The 21180-nt window shown below is 34.5% G+C and overlaps 1 protein-coding gene across 8 annotated transcripts in view; it reads left to right on the top strand.

The window, feature by feature from the left end:
- Positions 1-21180, top strand: part of RAP1GDS1 (Rap1 GTPase-GDP dissociation stimulator 1) — a 156266-nt gene that overhangs the window by 24016 nt on the left and 111070 nt on the right. For 4 of the 8 annotated variants that reach the window (XM_082838437.1, XM_082838432.1, XM_082838436.1 and 1 more), the window contains exon 2: positions 12008-12118. In XM_082838437.1, coding sequence (XP_082694563.1) covers positions 12008-12118 — 111 coding nt within the window. Of the gene's footprint in view, positions 1-12007; positions 12119-12349; positions 20318-21180 lie in introns of those variants that run through there. The other 4 variants (XM_082838434.1, XM_082838435.1, XM_082838431.1 and 1 more) reach the window with 4 other exon arrangements.

The following is a 21180-nucleotide window of genomic DNA, read 5'->3' as shown; positions in this document are numbered from 1 at the left end:
GAATGCACAGAAAGGCATTTTAGACAGGAAGAATTTAATAAGCACAGTTGTAAAAATGGGCATATGCCTGGGAAAAAGCCAGTAATCTAGTGGGACTGACACATATGTTGTGTGAGAAAGTAATGCGATGAGGGCATAATATTAGTTGAGGCACTTGGTTTTGACGTAAGGTATTCTGGACTTTAGGCAATTATTCATCACTGAATACTTTTGAAAGAACAGTGATATGCTCTGGAAAGAACATGTTTCTGAGGTTTCTAGCCTGGGTGAATAGAAATTGGTAAGTTGGACCCAGGTTCCGTAAGACTCAGAAACAATCTTCGTTTACTCATTTTAGTGTTAATAAGAAAATTGGAGAATGTAAGATTTATTTGTAAAGGGGGAGGGATAATAATCAGAAGGGACTTATATCCTGTGTTGGTCTTTGAGTTCTCAACTAGCAGAAATGGATTAAAAGAAAGAATGAAACAAATATATTTTTAAAGTTTGTTTTTTCCTCACATGTAGCATAATTTAATGGAAGACGCAATAGACTATGTTTTTAAATAAATCTATTTCATTTATTTATTTATTTTTGGCTGCTTTGGGTCTTCGTTGCTGCACGCGGGCTTTCTTTAGCTGCGGCGAGCAGGGGCTACTCTTTTTTTTTTTTTTTTTTTTTTGCGATGTGCGGGCGTCTCACCGTTGTGGCCTCTCCCGTTGCAGAGCACAGGCTCCGGACGCGCAGGCTCAGCGGCCATGGCTCACGGGCCCAGCCGCTTCACGGCATGTGGGATCTTCCCAGACCGGGGCACGAACCCGTGTTCCCTGCATGGGCAGGCGGACTCTCAACCACTGCGCCATTAGGGAAGCCCGGGGGCTACTCTTTGTTGCAGTGCGCGGGCTTCTCACTGCGGTGCCTTCTCTTGTTGCGGAGCACAGGCTCTAGGCGCGTGGCTTCAGTAGTTGTGGCACGTGGGCTCAGTAGTTGTGGCTCGCGGGCTCTAGAGTGCAGGCTAAGTAGTTGTGGCTCACGGGCTTAGGTGCTCCGTGTCATGTGGGATCTTCCCGGACCAGGGCTTGAGCTCGTGTCCCCTGCATTGGCAGGTGGATTCTTAACCACTGCACCACCTGGGAAGTCTGCAATAGACTAATTTTTAAAAGTGTTCTGGGTTTTAGGCCTGGCTCGGGACTAAACTCTGTAAAGATATATTAAGCAAAAAAGTAAGATAGAAACTGAGTTACAATATACGGAAGCTGAAAATACTATAATTTTTAAATACAGTACTTTCCATTGTCATACTAGTAAAAAACAATCATTTCTTTCTTTAGCAGGCAAACTTTTAAAATAGTTTCATTTTGTCAAATACTAAACCCTTTTGATAAGTGAAATATAATATTTAGGAGAGACTGTTATTATTTCCAGCTCCCTAAGCCAGGTGCCCCAAACTGACTTAATGCCATTCATTTGGGGATGAATTTGAAATTCTTCCAGTCATGCATTGACTACATTCTAGGTGCTTGAAAAGCATGTTAGTATAAAAATAATTTTTATTTTCATTTGGTGTGTGTAATAATGATGATAGTAAAGCTTTGCTACTGTATATGTACATGAAGGTTAATTCTCTTCAATTGCAAGAAATAATCTCTTTTTTAAGAGTGTTGCTATTACTAAGACGCTGTATATTCAGAAAATATTGAGTGGCATTTGAAGGGGGATAAATTTGTCTCCTAATGGATATTATCAACAGTGATATAGTTGTCCAGAGAGATAAACACCTATCTGTCAGTCGGTCAGTCTGTCCATCCATCCATCCACTTACTATATAGTAAGGTAATAGAATGAACATTTGAAAATATACACTATATTTTCAGATCCAGTAACCTTGAAACTAAAGGTACTATTTCTAGATAATATCTTTGAAGAAGATAAACTCTTAAAATTATGCTACCATGAATAGCATAAAGAACTTCAGATTTATATGTGGAATCTAAAAAATGATACAAAGGAACTTATTTACAAAACAGAAATAGACTCACAGACGTAGAAAAACTTACAGTTACTAAGGGGAAAAGGGGAGAGGGATAAATTAGGGATTTGGGATTAACAGATACATACTACTATATATAAAATAAACAATTAGACCTACTTATAGCACAGGGAACTATATTCAGTATCTTGTAATAACCTATAATGGAAAAGAATCTGAAAAACAATATATATATGTATCTATATATATCTGAATCACTTTACTATACACCTGAAACATTGTAAATCAACTATACTTAAATTAAAAAAAAATTCAAGTTTCGGCTAATGAGATTCAGAAGGAAAAAAAATGAATGAAAATAAGACTAAAAACTGAATTATTCTGGGACCTAAAATAATTTCCTTTTTGATCTACTTTGTGACTGAATGTCGATATCCTTACATATAAAATAATGCTATCAGCATTCAGTATCTAATTAGGGAATACTGTTTGGAAAATACAAATTTGTTAAAAATGAATGGTATGTCTTCCCTACCATTAACCATTCTGACCATCAACCCCACCCCTTAGGCTAACTATAAAGCAAAAGTTGCACAATGTGTTTGACTTTATATTATTATATTAGAAATAAACAGTGGTTGTTTTTCTCTTTTAAAAAAAGAAAAGAATTTCAGGACTTACTAGCCTAATATGATACTGTCTCATTTTGAGACTGGCTCTTTGGGACAGTATATTCTTTGATGATGGTGATTATCTTAGGCACTTCTATAGTCAAGTTATTTAAATATAAAAATAACCCCACTTTTCTCGTCAGTTTTTCTTAGATTGATATTAAGAAAAGAGAGGAACTGATAGCTGTAAAATTTGAAACTCTTCCATTGCAGTACACACTTAAAGACCAGCACATTGAGTTTCTGGCTAATAGAATAGAGAAATTGGAGCATAAAGAGCTTCTGGTGCCTAATGGTATACAGGATTGGAAGAGAAAAGTCTGGACAAGGTTGTTTCAAAGTTCCAGCAGGAAAGTATAGCTGTCTTCATATCTTTATGTCTTAATATCTTTAACAAGGGCTTCTAAGAGGAGACACTTGGAATGAGAGCTAGCTTGCTGATCAGGGTTATCAGAAGTTGCAGTCATATTTTATCCAAATGTAACAAGGCCTAAAAAGTGGCAGTTCTTTACATTGATAGGTAGATAGCTGGATAGATAAAGGAAGTTATCTGTCCAGCTGGATAAAGGAAGGAAGGACAGAAGGAGAGGCAGCATAACATTCTATGTATTTATTTTATTTTTTAAATTAATATTTTTTATTGAAGTATAGTTGACTTACAATACTGTGTTAGTTTCAGGTGTACAACAGAGTGATTAAGCTATACATATATATATCTATATTCTCTTTATTCCTTCCCATTATATTTTATTACAAGATATTGAATATAGTTTCCTGTGCTGTACAATAAATCCTTATTGTTTATCTATTTTATATGTGGTAGTGTGCATCTGTTAATTAATTCCATACTTCCAATGTATCCCTCTCCCCCGCTTGCCCTTTGGTAACCATGTTTGTTTTTTCTGTCTGTGAGTTTGTTACTGTTTTATAAATAAGTTCATTTATACTATTTTTTTAGATTCCACATATAAGTGATATCGTATAATATTTGTCTTTCTCTGACTTTACTTAGTATGATAATCTCTAGGTTCATCCATGTTGCTGCAAATGGCATTAGTTAATTCTTTTTTATGGCTGAGTGATATTAAATTGTATATATATATGCCTCATCTTCTTTATCCATTCATCTGTTGATGAATATTGAGGTTGCTTCCATGTCTTGGCTATTGTAAATAGTGCTGCTATGAACATTGAGGTGCATGTGTCTTTTTTTAAATTAATTTTTATTGGAGTATAGTTGATTTACAATGTTGTTGTGTTAGTTTCTGCTGTATGGCAAAGTGAATCAGTTATACATATAAATATATATCCACTCTTTTTTAGATTCCATTCCCATATAGGTCATTACCACATGATCCAGCAATCCCACTCCTGGGCATATATCTGGAAAAGATGAAAGCTCTAATTCAAAAAGATACATGCGCTGGATCATGTGGTAACTCTTAGTTTTCTAAGGAACCTCCATACTGTTCTCCATGGTGCCTGCACCAATGTACGTTCCCACCAACAGCGTAGGAGGGTTCCCTTTTCTCCACACCCTCTCCAGCATTTATTATTTGTAGACTTTTTTTTTTCACATTTTCATTTTAATTAGCTCTTTAAAATGCTAGGGTTTTTTGACCACGTGGGACTTATGTACATTTTCAATTACATAGGACTCAGTATTTTAAATCATTAAATTCTCATTACACATTCTGCAGTTCATAAGCTACCCTATCTATACGTACTATCATGTGTTTAAGTATTAACTTGCCTACGATCATTTAAGTAGTAAAAGAGTGAAAATGAGACCTGCGACAGCAATTCTGCATACTTGCTGAGTGACCTTGGAATATAAATCCCTGTAGGTCCCTATAAAAGGAGAAAGTTGATCCAGAAGATCACAGATCTCTTCTATTCCTAATAGTCAGTGAATACCCTATTCTTTTTTTTTAAATCTAAATATAGTTGATTTACAGTGTTGTGTTCATGTCTGCTGTACAGCAGAGTGATTCAGCTATACATATATATACATTCTCTTTTATATTCTTTTCCGTTATGGTTTATCACAGGATATTGAATATAGCTCCCTGTGCTATACAGTAGGACCTTGTTGATTATTTGTAGGCTTTTTGATGGTGGCCATTCTGACCAGTGTGAGGTGATACCTCATTGTATTTCTCTAATAAGTAGCATCGTTAAGCATCTTTTCATGTGCCTGTTGGCCATCTGTATGTCTTCTTTGGAGAAATGTCTATTTAGGTCTTCTGCCCAGTTTTTGATTGGGTTGTTTGGTTTTTTTGTTGATGATCAGCATACCATTCTAATTCTCTGGTGAACATGTATATATTATCCAGAGAGAGAAGAGGACTCTGGGCAAAACCACAGTCATACTAACATTAAAGGGACAGATAGAGAAGAAGACCAAGAACAAATGTTTAGAGACACTGGTGTTTTGAAGTAAGATGTCAAATAATAGAATTGAGGAAAGTCCATTGTGTTTGTCGAGATATCATTTAAGACTTTTGCCAGACTAATTTTGATAGAGTTTTAGACAGTTTGGTTAGGTTTTAAGAGTGATTAAGTGGTTAAGAAGTAGGAGACAGAGAATTAAGGACAGAAGTCAAATTTGCTTTAACTCCTTCTTTTTAATTAATTGATTAATTATAATTTATTTTATTTTTGGCTGTGTTGGGTCTTTGTTGCTGCGCACGGGCTTTCTCTAGTTGCGGCGAGCGGGGGCTACTCTTCGTCGTGGTGCGCGGGCTGCTCATTGCAGTGGCTTCTCTTGTTGTGGAGCACAGGCTCTAGGCATGCGGGCTTCAGTAGCTGTGGCATGCGGGCTCAGTAGTTGTGGCTCCTGGGCTCTAGAGGTACAGGCTCAGTAGTTGTGGCCCCACGGGCTTAGTTGCTCCGCGGCATGTGGGATCTTCTTGGACCAGGGATCGAACCTGTGTCCCCTGCATTACCAGGCGGGTTCTCAACCACTGCACCACCAGGGAAGTCCCTGCTTTAACTCTTTGAAGATGTCATAATTTCTTTCACAAGACAAGCTAGACCATATGCTGTAATATAAGGAAGAGATTATTATTTTAAGGCAAAAATTTTTATTTTAGTTGTTAATACTTCTTAGTACTAGAACTTCCCATGAAAATTATCATTCTCTACTTACTTCCCCTACCCTCCCCACCAGCCAGAAGCTGAGAAATTTTCTATTAGAATAATTACAGTGTCTTAAATCATAAGTAAATATAAAGTACGGAAATCTGGATTTACACACACAAAAAATTTGGATGGTAAGGATTCACTACTGAGATGTACTGTCATGCTTTGAAGGAGTCCAAAAATAATACCCCCGTTCCCTACCCAAGTTCAGAATCACTGGTGATATAAGCAGATGAGTTCTCTGTTGGAATTCAGAATAACTGCTTTAAAATTGATAAAGTCTAGAATGAAGGACAGAGCTTATTTGTATAGTCACAAAGGAATGGCTAATACTTCAGGGCTGAATTAAATGTATTTACTAATAACCTTGTCACTGGTGCCCCTGGACAGCCAAAGATGGAGAGGAACAGAGAATTCTTTCCCCTTCTACTAAAAACTCAGGAGCCCAGAAGGGGCTGAGCCATGCATATCCAGTTCTTCTCTCTCAACTTGTTAATCAGATAAATCATTCCTCTCCTGGAGAATGGAGGTGGCAGTTGCCAAGTGAGGAGCCAGAAGAAGTGTCGCTGTAGTGAAAATTCACTGTAAGGAAGCTTGAGACCAGTGGGAAAGGGGTTACTGCCCCAGTCATTTTATTTTCCAGTATGCTCTTTTAAAGAGGTATAATTCACACAGACTAAAATACACAGATTTTAAATCTACAGTTTGATGAACTTTGACAAATGTACATACTTATGTAATCACTATTCCAATCAAGATATCAACATTCTGACACTATAAACAGATTCACAGCAAGAGTTTTTTAAGTACTAACCTGTTCGTTCATTTTAAATGCTTAAAAAATACATTAAATTTGTAATAATTCTGTTGACAGCATTGGTTGTCTCTGGATGAAGAGTTTAATGAACTTTTTCTAAAAAGATCCCACATCATTAGTAGGCATATAATTATTTCTATGGAGAGACTGAATGATTTTTTTACTGAGTAGAAGTCTTCTAAAAATGGAATGGTCTATGTATTTTTTTAGTTATATATTATATATTCTTAAGTACTTAAATTGTCTTCACTGATACCTTCCTATATTAAAATATAAGATCCTGTATTTCTATTTCTGATAATATGGAGTGCATAGTGTAGGTGCATAGCAGGTAACATTTACCTTCCCTTCCCTATTGGTATACTTTGGCTCATAAGTGTGTGATATAAAGGATGGTAACTAGAGAGCTTTCTGCAAGTAAGGAATTCATTCCCTTATTCACTTAGTTAATTTAATAAATATTTGCTGGCTACGTTTTTGTGCCAAGTAATAGGTATAGTGCAATGACTATAGTTAACAATGTGCCCCATACAATATAGAGGGGGAGTATATATTACCAATTAAACAAAAGAATATATAACTGCACACTGTGAATAGTGCTGTGAAGGATGGATGCAGTGATAGAGAATAACCCTGGAGGGTTGGGGAAGAGAAGACTTAGAAGAACGATGGTCTCTGGGGTTGTGACAGTTAGGCTGAAACTTGATAAGAAAGGGATGTCAAACAAGGAGCACTGGGGATGGAATGAAGGAAAGGAAACAAGTAAAACAGATCCAGATGCCAATATAGGTAGTACTAAGTACGTCTTAACTACTTTTATTACTTGTTGACTCATAGTTTTGATGTATTATTATCATTTGACTAACATTATGTCTTTTTTCCTCAGTGTTGTGGTAATTACTTTTTATTAATTTTAGTAGTATGAACTTAGATATGATATATTATTCATACTTTATTTCAGAAAAATCAACCTATATCCATGTAATAAGATAGAACAAGTATATCTGAGATGTGATGCCCTACAACTTCTTTTTAGTTAATAGAAGACATATATATGAATATAGTTTTCTTTTCCTTTAGGGAAATAAAATCAATTTCTCAAAACTATTTAAGCCCTCTTAGGAAAATAAATATTAACATTCGTTGTGAATGATAACCTGGGATTTTTTTATAAAGTAGGTTTAGGATTACTAGGTTAATCACAGTTGTATGAGACATCACTAGAGCATGTTAGTATTATTTAATGTAAATTTTTGTCTACTTTTTCCTGGGTTGACCTGGAAAATAAATTACCACTCATTTTATAATAGGGAATTCCACTTTATTTTTAGAATTGTCATGAGCTGGCAATGTACAAAAGTCTATTAAAATTTACACCTTACTTTGAAGTAAGAAAATGCCTGAAATTCTAATACTAGAGCAGCAATCCCAGGAGTCCTTGGTGTGCTGTTAGGGTGCCCATGAGGTCAAAACCATTTGTGTGGTATCATCAAAAGACATTTTTTGTCTTTTTTCACTGTATTGACATTTGCACTGACAGTGGTGCAAAAGCATCTGTGGGTAAAAAATTGCTAGTGCTTCAGTATGTGTGAATCAGGCTACTAGTAGCACCAAACTACAATAACTAGTAATTATTGTATTCTTTACCATCGTATACTTGAGGTTAAAAAAAAAATACCAGTTTTACTTAAGAATGTCCGTGATGAAGCAGGAAAAACAATGTTTTTAAAACTCTTAACTTTTTAATACACATTTTAAAAATATACTATTTGATAAAATGGGAAGTACACAGAAAACACCTGCATTGCATCGTAACGTCTGATGGTTGTTTTTAAGAAAAGCAGTTGTGCAATCTTTTGAGTTGTGAGCTGACTGAGATACTTTTTTTCATGGAATAACTTTTTTTTTTAATTTGAAAGAACAGAGAGACAAACTGGCTTTTCATATTTGGCAGATATTTTCTCACGAATGAGGTTAATTTGTCATTTAAGGAAAACAACTCACAGTATCTGTTGCTGGTGATAAAATTAGAGGTTTTAAGAGAAAATTAGAATTTTGGAAAACTTGTATCACCTTAGGCTTGACAGCTTCCCAGTACTTAGTCTTTAAAAAAGATTAGTGAAGATATTAACAAATGTGATATTTTGAAATAGTACAATGAAATGTGTCAGTGTTTGGAAGATATGCATAACTCCATGACCTAATTTTTTAAATGACCAATGCATGGATGACAAACATGTTGCATGCATGAAAGATTCAAAATGCAAAAGAGCAGTGGATTTTCATGTAACAGTTGGCAGAGCTCAGTGATACTGTTTCAGATTTCACATGGTAACTAGCCTTTAAAACACTACCACTAATCAAATTTTGGTGTAGTATCAAAGACTATCCACTGTTATCTGAAAAGGCTGTTAAAATACTCCCTTGTTTTCCAACTATGTATATGTGTGAGGCTGAATTTTTTTCATCTACTTAACCAAAACAACAAATTATAAAGATTGAGTACAGAAGCAGATATGAGAATCCAGTTTTCTTCTATTAAGGCAGACATTACAGAGATTTGTGAAAATGTAGAAAAATGCCACTCTTCTCAGTAAGTTGGTTTTGAAATATAATTATTTTTCATTAAAAATATAATTATGTTAACAGATAATAGTTTTATATTTGTTAGGTTTAAATGAATTACTAGAATAAGTATTTAAAAGTCTCATTTTTAATTTTTAGTATGTTAAATATCAATATAAATAACTGAAAACAGAGCTCTTTTGTACATGATACTATACATAGAAAATCCTAAACACATCATCAGAAAACTACTAGAGCTCATCAATGAATTCGGTAAAGTTGAAGGATACGAAATTAACCTACAGAAATTTGTTTGCATTTCTGTACACTAACAATCAGAGAAATTATGGAAACAATCCCATTTACCATCGCATCAAAAAGAATAAAATACCTAGGAATAAACCTACCTAAGGTGGTAAAAAAAACCTGTACTTGGAAAACTATGAGACGCTGATGAAAGAAATTGAGGATTACACAAACAGATGGAAGATATACTGTGTTCTTGGATTGAAAGAATTATTATTGTTAAAATGACCATACTACTCAAGGCAGTCTGCTGATTCAATTCAATCCCTGTCAAAATACCAGTGACATTTTTCACAGAACTAGACCAAATAATTTAAAAATTTGGATGGAAACACAGAAGACCCTGAATAGCCAAAACAATCTTGAGAAAGAAGAACAGAGCTGAAGGAATCACGCTCCCTGACTTCAGACTTTATTACAAAGCTACAGTCATCAAAGCAGTATAGTACTGGCACAAAAGCAGACACATAGACTAATGGAACAGAATAAAAAGCCCAGAAATAAACCCCCACACTTATGGTCAGTTAATCTACAGCAAAGGAGGCAAGACCATGCAATGGAGAAAATACAGTCTCTTCAATAAGTGGTGCTGGGAAAACTGGACAGCTACATGGAAAAGAATGAAATTAGAACATTCTCTAGCACCATATAAAACACTAGACTCAAAATGGATTAGAGACCTAAATGTAAGACCAGAAATTATAAATTTCCTAGAGGAAAACATAGGCAGAATGCTCTTTGACATAAATCGCAGCATTAATTTTTTGGATCCATCTCCTAAAGTAAAGAAAATAAAAGTAAAATAAACAAATGGGACCTAATTAAACTTAAAAGCTTTTACGCAGAAAAGGAAACCATCAGCAAAATTAAAACACACCCTACTAAATAGGAAAAAATATTTGCAAATTATATGACCAATAAGGGACTAATATCCGTAATATATAAACAGCTTATACAACTCAACATCAAAAAACAAACAACTTGATTAAAAAGTAGGCAGAAGACCTGAACAGACATTTTTCCAAAGAGGACATGCAGATGGCCAACAGACACATGAAAAGATGCTCAACATCACTAATCATTAGGGAAATGCAAATTAGAACCACAGTGAGATATTATCTCACAAGTGACAGAATGGCTGTCATCAAAAAGAACACAAATAACAAATGTTGGTGAGGATGTGGAGAAAAGGGCACCCTTGTATACTTTTGGTGGGAATGTAAGTTGTTGCTACACTGTGGAAAACAGTATGGAGGTTTCTCAAAAAAATAAAACTAGAACTACCACTCGGTATATATATCAAAACACTAATTTGAAAAGATACATGCACCCCAATGTTCATAGCAGCATTATTTGCAGTAGCTAAGATATGGAAGCAACCTAAGTGTCCATCAACAGATGAATGGATAAAGAAGATGTTGGGGGGAGGTGTCTGTGCGTATATATACACACACACAATGGAATACTACTCAGCTATAAAATAAGAATGAAATTCTGCCATTTGCAACAATGTGGACTGACCTAAAGAGTACTGTGCTAAGTGAAATGAGTCAGAGAAAGACAAATACTGTATGATATCATTTATATATGAAATCTAAAAAATACAACAAACTATTAAATATAGCAAAAAAGAAACAGACTCACAGATATAGAGAACAAACTAGTGGTTATCAGTGGGGAGAGGGAAGTGGGGAGGGGAAGTAAAAGGGTAGGGGATTAAGAAGTACAAACTATTATGTATAAAATAAGCTACAAGGATACATTGTACAACACAGAGAATATAGCCAATATTTTATAACTATAAATGGAGCATAACCTTTAAACATTGTGAATCACTATATTGTACACCTATAATTTATATAACATTATACATCAGCTAAACTTGAATAAAAAATTTTAGAAGACCTCTTTGGGGTCCTAAATAATTTTTAATAGTGTAAAAAGATTTTTAACAGTCTATGGTCTAGAGGAATCCATGTATAATTTAGGAGGAGAGCATTGCTTTAAAATCCAAAATGTACATGTTTTGGCTTAAAGCAGTACTTTGAAGCGGTTTTTAAATGGATTGTTAAAACAGGTTTTATAGTCATCAGACTATTATTTTAAGTCATATCATTTTGAAACTTTTCTAAACCTTCATTTTCATTTTATGTATTTAAAATACAACAGAGGAAGCCAAAAATGTAATAAAGTATTATTTGCAAAGCTATGTAATTTTTTGTAGACCTTTTTTTTTTTTCCAGTTAACCATGGCTTGTTCCTGAACAAGCTAAATAAGGTACAAGAATGCTGAAAAGATGTTCTGTGACTATCTATGGAATATTCTTGGTATCTTACAGATACAGAATGAATATTTTATAGGAGTTAAATGGATAAAATTTTATTTAAAAAATATGTAATCGTATAGTCCATTGCCATTTTGGAATGTATGTGGAAATTAATTCACCATATGGGAGCCTTATGCCTGTTAGTGGTACTGTTTATCATGTAACATGATGGTTAGAGAGGTTTCTGATTGCTCTTTTTTCTCTAAGCAGATAATCTCAGTGATACCTTGAAGAAGCTGAAGATAACAGCTGTTGACAGAACTGATGATAGTTTAGAAGGATGCTTGGATTGTCTACTTCAAGCCTTGGCTCAAAATAGTAAGTTTTAAGGAACCTCCATACTGTGAGGATATGGGGAGGGGGAAGGGTAAGCTGTGACAAAGTGAGAGAGTGGCATGGACATATATACACTACCAAACGTAAAATAGATAGCTAGTGGGAAGCAGCTGCATAGCACAGGGAGATCAGCTCGGTGCTTTGTGACCACCTAGAGGGGTGGGATAGGGAGGGTGGGAGGGAGGGAGACGCAAGAGGGAAGACATATGGGAACATATGTTTATGTATGACTGATTCACTTTGTTATAAAGCAGAAACTAACACACCATTGTAAAGCAATTATACTCCAATGAAGATGTAAAAAAAAATATTAAGTTTTATTATGTTTACTCAAATGCCAAACAAAAAATCAAATCAACAGTCATTCAGAAATTGGTATATAGTTTAGCACATAACTTACATTCACATAACTTGAATTCTTTTGAATCCTGTCCCTGAATACTGAGATTGTTTTACATGTTCACCCTCCTACTTACCTCGCCTCCCCCAGGATACTGAAAGCCAAGTTGATAGGCAGAAGAAAGGTGGAATTGATTGGTGGTGATGACATTAATACTAGTCCCAGAGAGAGGCAGTTCTTAACAGATAAGCGCCAAAGTTGTTTTTCTTCTTAACACCTAACTACGCTTTAAAAAAAAGACTGTGTTTACATGTGGGGATGAGAAACAGAGAGGAAAAGAAAGAAAGAAAGGAAGGAAGGAAGGAAAAGAAAGAAAGAGAGAAAGAAAGAAAGAGAGGGGGAGCTTAAAACACTTGAAATTTATTTTCTGAGATCTTTTTAATCATTTTACTTTAAAATAATGTGTATGCTTAGGTTTAATTGGAAAGAGCCATCAGCAGTCATCCAGAAATCCTGTAAAACTGAGGTAACACTTGATCTTTGGTGGCGTGGTAAATAAGAGATAAAAATTATACAACTCTTCATTGACTAATACATTGTATTGTTACATTTGATCCATCATATTTCTATTCACTAATTTCTGTATTATCACAATGAATAGACAGATACAGAATAATTTTCATTTGTTTCCTTAATTCTCCTTGGCTGTGCTGTGGTTTATGCTGTGCTTGTTTTTAATTATGCCATTATTTTATCCTGGGACTAATTATGTAGCTGACAAATAATTCAGGAGGAAGAATAGACTGTATTGTTAGAGTTCAGTTTCAAGCACTCTGATATGTATGCAATTTTTTTCTTTTTTCTTTTTTAGTAAACTGTGATTAGAAAATTTAAAATAATTGATTGCAGTACTCTTTATCAAAAAGCACATTTAAGGTAGCTTTTAAAATTCTGTTTTAGTAATATTTTGCTTTTGAGATTATAATTATGTCAAGCTATTTAATCTTAGAGATATCAGAGAAGGGATTTAAAATAAGGAGTTCAGTAAAAACATCTGGATAAGGGTCACAGTGGTAAAGAAAAATAAGAGAGAATGTGTAAGGCTGTACTCTCCATTATAGTAGATACAGGTGGCTATTTAAATTTTAACAATTAAATTTAATTAAAAATTAAGTTCTTTAGTCTAACTTTCAATAGCCATGTTTGATTGGTGACTACCTTATTGGGGATCACAGGTATATAAACTATTTCCATGATCACAGAATATTCTTTTGGATAGAACCACATAATGACCTGAGTTTTACACATGCCTGTATAGGCAGATTTACGTAATCTTGTAATCAGTCTGTATAAAGTGAGTATCTCAAGTTCATTTTTTTTCAAGCGTTGTTTTATTATAACTTATTTTGTTTTAAATGGCCCAGTTTTTTCTCTGTGTTAAAAACAAGTAGTATTTTCTAAATGGACCATTTGTTCAGGACCTGAAGGACACGGAGGTGAGATCCTTGGTTATACATGGAGGCTTGCTCAGCCCTCTCCTGGAAAGACTGGTACACAGATAGATGAAATTGTTGAAGAGAAATGAAAAAAGGAAGCAACATTTTATAGCTTTTTAAAGAACAGATTCAGGAAATATTGACAAGTGTATATAGTTGCTGAACTAAATTTCAGACCCATTGCAGAGTTATTCGTTGGACCCATTTATTGAAAATGGTCTTGAAATTATATATCATAAAATGTTAAGGCCAAATAGTTACAAAGTGGTAATGAAAACAACAGACTCTACCAATTTAATTATTGACTCCTTAGGAAGGGAACAAAAGGAATATGGCTTCTTAAGAATCTGTAATAAAATTCATAATTGTCCTCACATCTGAGACTATTAACACACAAGAATTTGATGTAGGAAGAGGTGGTTCATGCAGATGTTCCGTCTTTGACTTACAAATGATATCTATCATTGATTGAGCATCCACTGTGTACTCAGCACTAGACTTCAGACTTCTATCTGTTGTCTAATCTAATCTTTCCTATAGACCCATGAGGAGGTATTATACACATCACCATTTAAAAGATAAGGAAACAGTCCCTGTAAGGGTACTTGCCTTGCTCTGGCAGAATACAGAGTTTGAATTTGAACTCTTAGTTTACAAAATAAAAAACTACATTCTGAGTAAAGTACAGCTTTTTTCCTGAGTTTATAGAATGTGAAAGTGTTTTCAGAAACTAGATTTTAATATTGTCTTAAATTTTTGCTTTTTCTTTAAAATAGTTTCAAATTATTATTACAGAGGAAGAAAATTTATAAACCATTTTCCCCTTTGAGCTATATATTTATTTTATAGATATTAATTGGTATGTTTTATAAAATTAACATCTAGCTTTTAAGCAAGAAAAAATTTTTTTAAATACCAGGGAAATGTTTATTTTATAAAGTTCTTACTTCCCTGAATAAAATGTTTGCTCCGTCACTACTTCTATGCTCTTAAAGGCAAAATTATAAAGCATATAACCTAGAATCTATACTGGCTTTTTTTACACAGAGAAGTTCTAATTTCATAATTCTTCCTAGTGTCAGGTGTTTTAACTAAAAAATATCAGTGTTTGCACTAGAATTGCACCTGATCAAGAAAGAATGATTTCTCCATTCTTTACAAGATGGTAATGTGTGTAATGGAAATCTAATCTTAAAGTTCTATTTTACAGTTTACTAACCTGCCATTGGAAAGGACATTTCTGAGAGGAAAGAAATTATGCTTTTAAGTTTTTACACTGTGGGAATTTAGTATTTTTGAATTGTATATTACAGATTATCATCTGAATTAGAATTTTTGCTTTGATGTATGACTTCAGAGTGTTTTCTTAAATTTGAGGGGGCATTAAATCTAGTATATGTAAGGATCTTAAAAGACAAAAGTTGAAAATTTGAATACGTACTAGACTTTATGGAAAACATTTTGTTTGAGCAAGCATTTTGTGTAAATCTCTGATCTAAATTAATATAGAAGCATTCATTCACTCATATAAATACTTCAGATCTCAGCTTTAAAATGTTTTTAGTAAATATATGAAGGCTACCAGCCAAGAAATCAGCCCGTTTATTCTGGTCTCTTTTGATTCAGAGAATAGTTAGAAGATTCTCAGTAAATGCTTGTTGAATTGTAGTGTCGGTTATTCTATTTCATGCTTATTTGAAAATGTAGAACAGCCCACATTTTTATCCGTAAACATTAAGGCAGGAATTGTCCTTAGAGAGTATGACATCTGAACCACCTTATAAGACAAACTACTAGCATGAATTAAAGGCCCCCAAATAAGCAAAATTAACAGTCTATTCATAATAAAAATTCTGTTCTGTTGTAAGAGCATGGGGACCATGTTCTTGTTGGCTGGGGGAACCACAGTACAGTGCCAGCATGATCACCAGCACCACTTTCAATTTTTTCCCTGACGGATTAGGCTGTTTTCCTCTTTCTCATTGCCTCATATACCTTTGTATTTTAACTTTAACCAATTGCCCGATGGCAATTCCTATTTCATACAAGTGTCACGTAATTGTTTATTATCTATAGAAAACCCTATGAAAGAACATCAGTTTACTTGTTTTTAAAGAAGAAAGTATTTAGTATCTAGTTCCATATTCCTAACTTGGTAATACTCATCTACCTGTTGAATTCTTAGGTTATTTCTTAACGCTTGTTCTTTATTTTATTCAGTGTGTTGATTTTTGGCTCCCTACTAGGCTATAATCCTAAACATATCAAATTATGTACAGAAGCTACTAACGTAGATTATAAATCTTCTCTAACAGTAAGAATTGTCTGTTGTCGTTTGCTTTTAGTCTGCTTTATGCCTTTAATATTTCTGAACAGACTTACTGTCATGTATCAAAATTATTTCCCAAGTAAGGGACTTTGAAATTTATTATCAACTGTTTTTCAATAACCTTGTTAAATCTTCATTTACTGAGCGTGAAAGATCGCTGCTGCTTTAGTAGAAATGAAAATTTATTTCACTTAATTCTTTCACAGTAATAGCTAGATTTCAGTTTTTTACCCTACGTTATCCAATGTATCACAGAGTGATACATTTGCAGTTTTCTTTGCAAGCTGAACTCATTATGGTGTTCACCTCCTTTATATAGTTTTGTATTATGTGGCTCTTTTAGTTATTGTGTCCATCATTAATGAGGGCTTATGACTGGTGCTAATCATAAATTACCAAAGGTTCAGTTTTTACTAAATAAAGGTAGTATTTTAAGAGTAGAGGAGACTAGACTAAACTAGAGAACGTGGTCAACTAAAAAGACACTGACAATTCTTGATGAATTAAGACCCCTGGATTGCCATAGAGTAGTGGTGGCCACCTAAGTTTGAATTTTTCTATGCAGTCTAAAAAGCCATACAAATCAACAAAAAATCAGATACAATCAAATATCTATAACCTATGCCCTGGAGACACACTAAGAACTTCAGATTATTAGGAGAGAGAAATTAATATCCAAATCTAGCCTACTCAGCTTCAGAGCCCATTTTTAGAGAGAGTTCATGAAGACTGCAGAGACCACATGGAAAGGACGAGAGGGGTTGAATCAGGAGCCTAGGGGTGATAGTTTACAGTTAAAATTGCCTTTAGAAAGAAAAAGTCTTAACTTGGTGGGAAAATTCTAAGATCTGGCCTTAGATTCAATTGGAGCATTGGCTATTGGGAATCAAAAGGAGGAGACTTAAAAGTACACAGGACCCTAGGCAACAGATCAGGAGAGTGCCACTTTGGGGGATGAAATTGTTCTCCCTTGTAGACGTGGTGTTGAAGGAAAAGAAGGATGCAAGATGGAGAAAGTAAGTGTTCTGTAGAAATAAGAAAATCATACTGTTAGAAGACACACTAATAACCCCCTTTGGTTTAAGTTCAGAAGAGGGAGCTTTTGAACTAAAAAACCTGAGAATTCATCCTTACCCTTACTGCATACAACTTTTACTGCTAGTTAAAGAAAAGAAAAACTATACACTGAATAGGAAATTGCAGGCTATATACATACATAGGTGCTACAAGGAACAAAGCAGAAAATAAGAATCAAAACATTTTAGTTATTGAATTGTTTTCTCCTAAACCACCCACGAAGTGGTTATCAGTAACAGAACACCATGACCTATATTAAACATCCTTAAGCCTTTGCAATTATGCAAAGGAAAAAGAATACCTGGGTAAGAAATTCAGAAACTTGGAACCAAAGTGGATAATTACTAGGAAGATGTAAAGTAAGAGTTGACTAGAAGATAATGAAGAAAAGAATCATTTTAAAAAGTAAGACTAAATTACAAGATACCAAGGAAGAATAGAGGTGACTGAAAATTTAATAAGGAGCATTGAGGAAAGTGGGCAAAATGAAGACAGAATAAAGGATCAAAGAGAAAATGATTAATTATAGAAGACAGGCAAAAAGATCCAACATATGTGCAACTGGAATCCTCAAGGAGAAAAACAAAACGGTGGAACAGAGCTAATATTTAAAAGTATGAACTTTTCTGAAGTATAAAAAGACCAGAATCTGTATGTTGAAAGGGCCTAGCATGTACTTGTGAAAATTGACCTCGGAGAAGTCTAGCAAAACTTTTAGACTTTAAAGGTAAAAATAAATACAAAGGAGAAATCCTCCAGGCTTCCATGCTAAAAGATCAAGTTATTTAAAAAGAAAAGAAAATTAGCTTGGCATCAGACTCTTCAACAACAATATGCAAAACAATTCAATATTAGAGCAGTATTTTCAGAAAACTAAAGGAATAAGAATTTTATATTGAGCCAAGATGCTCAGTAAGTATCAAGGCTATAGCAAAATTCTGTTAAACATGGAAAAACGCAGGGAATACTATGCTCATTAGCCTTCCAGAGGAATCTTCTAAACTTGTGCTGTCCAATACAGTATCCATTCTCTGCATGGCTATTAAGCATTTGAAATGAGGCTAGTCTGAATTTAGGTATGCCATAAGTGTAAAATACATACTATACTTTAAAGACTTAGTGCTTCCTCAAAAGTAAAATATCTCATGAAACGTTTTAAAATTATTGATTATATATTGAATCTCATTTTTAAAATTTTATAAAATATTTATAAATATTTCTATTGGAGTTTTATAGGCTATCATTTCTTGAATTATGGGTGGTTTAAGAATTGGACCAGCCAGTATGATGTGATGGAAATGAAGCTTAGAAACAAAATCATCATCATTGTCATCAATAAAATGTAGTTGGGTTATTCAGTGGAGGAGCAGACATTTTTAAAAGAGGCCATTTAAAATAATGAACCTTAAGTTCATTATCCTACGGTTAGATTCTAAGGAAGTAGTAGCATATAGGTCCAAGATATATGTTAGTCAGAAGCAGAAAGAAGAGACAGTATATATTCAAATATATTTATATCTAGGAATTCGTAGAAGAGGGGTCACAGAAAGGCTTGAATCTGAAATAATGAGAAAGACCATCTTGAAATCTTTCACAGGTCACAAGATTAGTAACAGAAGATAATAACATGGTTACTGGGTGCTGTTTGCCTTCTAATATGCTTTTAAGCACTGTACTTCATAAGGGGCAAAGAAAGCTCTCATTATGTACAATCTCCAGAAGGAGATAAGCCTCCATTGGTATTTGTATTTTGTGATTGAAGCATGGACAGAGAATCTGGATTTTCTTACACTAGCTAATTAATAAATGATACCATTTTTGCTTCTTAAGTTTGCTAAATTTGAAAAACTTCTTATGTTCCTGACAGTAAAATATGTAAGAGAAATGTGATTTGAAATGATACTATATGCCAGATATATACTGAAAAAGATCTACCATCCTCAGTAAAACACTAATACTGACTTACTGTCACTAAGTTGTTGAGGGAGAAGCTGATGGGTTTGTGCTGCTGTGTCTTCCTAACATTTGTTTCTGACAGGGTCCCATTTAACTGTGTAACTGCAGCTACCTGTAGGTCTTCTGTGGCCATATGCTTGATAGATGTTAACTGGCTTCTCAAATTAAACACTAACCCAATATGTCCTGAACATGTCAAAAAATATGAGGCATGCAGATTGGACTTTTAATTAGTATAATGAATTGGAAATGAATTAATAAGAATTATATATTCTCTCATGGAGCTGATTTTCAGATAGCTGGGGGCTTTGAATGACACTCTGGGAGGCATGCCATCAACCACCACACAACCAGGGTTAATTGTGATTTTCCTGTAGGGAACTTTCACAGGGAAATCCATACCAGTGGCTTCACCAGATTTTCGACTAAAGAGGTCATTAACTTGTTCTCTTAGCTGTCTAGCTTTTTCAACTTTTGACAGTCTTTCATTATCATAGTCTGGAATTGTCACCTGAATGATGTTAAGATCTTCAGCATCCGATGCAGTAGTATTAACATTGGGCGATGAATTTATTTTTCTTGGAGGGCTCTTAGAGGAGGAGGTGCTCTCCTTAATTGCTGTCTCAAACATTTCAGGCTTTTTAATGATGAACTTAATTTTGGCTTTGTTTCTGAGTATCTTCTCCAGCCTTGGAATGCCAAAAGTAGATGGTCATCAGAATGGCACACCCTCGGGTAAGCCTTCCACGTGCTGAGTTCATTAAATTCACAGTCATTAGACCATTTCCAGGACTTGTGATTAATAACCAGTTGGTTGATCAGAGTGAGTCAGAAGGCCCGTAATCCAAGAATCAGCCGAGCCAAGCCAGTTGGAGGTTCCTGCAACAGAAGAAATACAGGAGACTGATAGAAGCTCTCAAATCAAGCAAGAACCAGACCCTACGTGATAGACCTCTTCCCTCCCAGGCTTAAAGTATCAGTGGGTGAGAAGAGCTTTTTGGACTGTTACTGCCCCAAGCTGTGTAATATACTTGTATAACAGAAATACCTTCTATACAAACCTTTTTTTCTACTTTTAAATAGAAATGTCTACTTTTTCAGCAGCTCTGTGAATTGAATTAAAGAGACTGTAAAAAAAAAGGATTATATATTCTCAACAGAAAAATGTAGTTTGATGTTTAAAGGAAAATGCTTTAAAGTAAGAAATAGATTGATTAAATTAACCTGTTTTCAGTGTCTTTGCTGTGATTATGGATGTTTGAACCTGATATTAAAGGTATGGGCAGTAGCATACTGCTTTTTAGCTCTTGTAGTACTTGGTAGTCATGATGGTTGTTTCCTCTAGAAAGCTTTCTTACATAGTCTAAATGCTTTCAGTTTTACCTCTTGTAATTCAGATTTCCTGAGTACCCACTTGGCATTGTAAAACAAAGGTTAAAGTTTCACCATTAGGTAGACTTTGGGATTTATAAATGTGACATTTTGAGAAATTAATGAATCATTATTTTTGCTAAAGGAAGACTCTATATAAAATACATGTATTCTTGCTATTATGATTATTTGATTTTATTATGTTCAATTATTATTTTATTTTATTTATTTAGTTTTGCGGTACACGGGCCTCTCACTGTTGTGGCCTCTCCCATTGCGGAGCACAGGCTCCGGACGCACAGGCTCAGTGGCGCAGCCGCTCCACGGCATGTGGGATCTTCCCGGACCGGGGCACGCACCCGTGTCCCCTGCATTGGCAGGCAGACTCTCAACCACTGTGCCACCAGGGAAGCCCCCAATTATTTATTTTTATATATGGTATAGGTGAGGATTTAATTTTATTATTTTCTAGACA

This window comes from Leucopleurus acutus, assembly GCF_964270905.1.
Source record: "Leucopleurus acutus genome assembly, chromosome: 4".
Taxonomy (NCBI): Eukaryota; Metazoa; Chordata; class Mammalia; order Artiodactyla; family Delphinidae; genus Leucopleurus; species Leucopleurus acutus.
The sequence above is the reverse complement of the archived record's forward strand: the minus strand, read 5'-3'. Positions and strand labels throughout refer to the sequence as shown.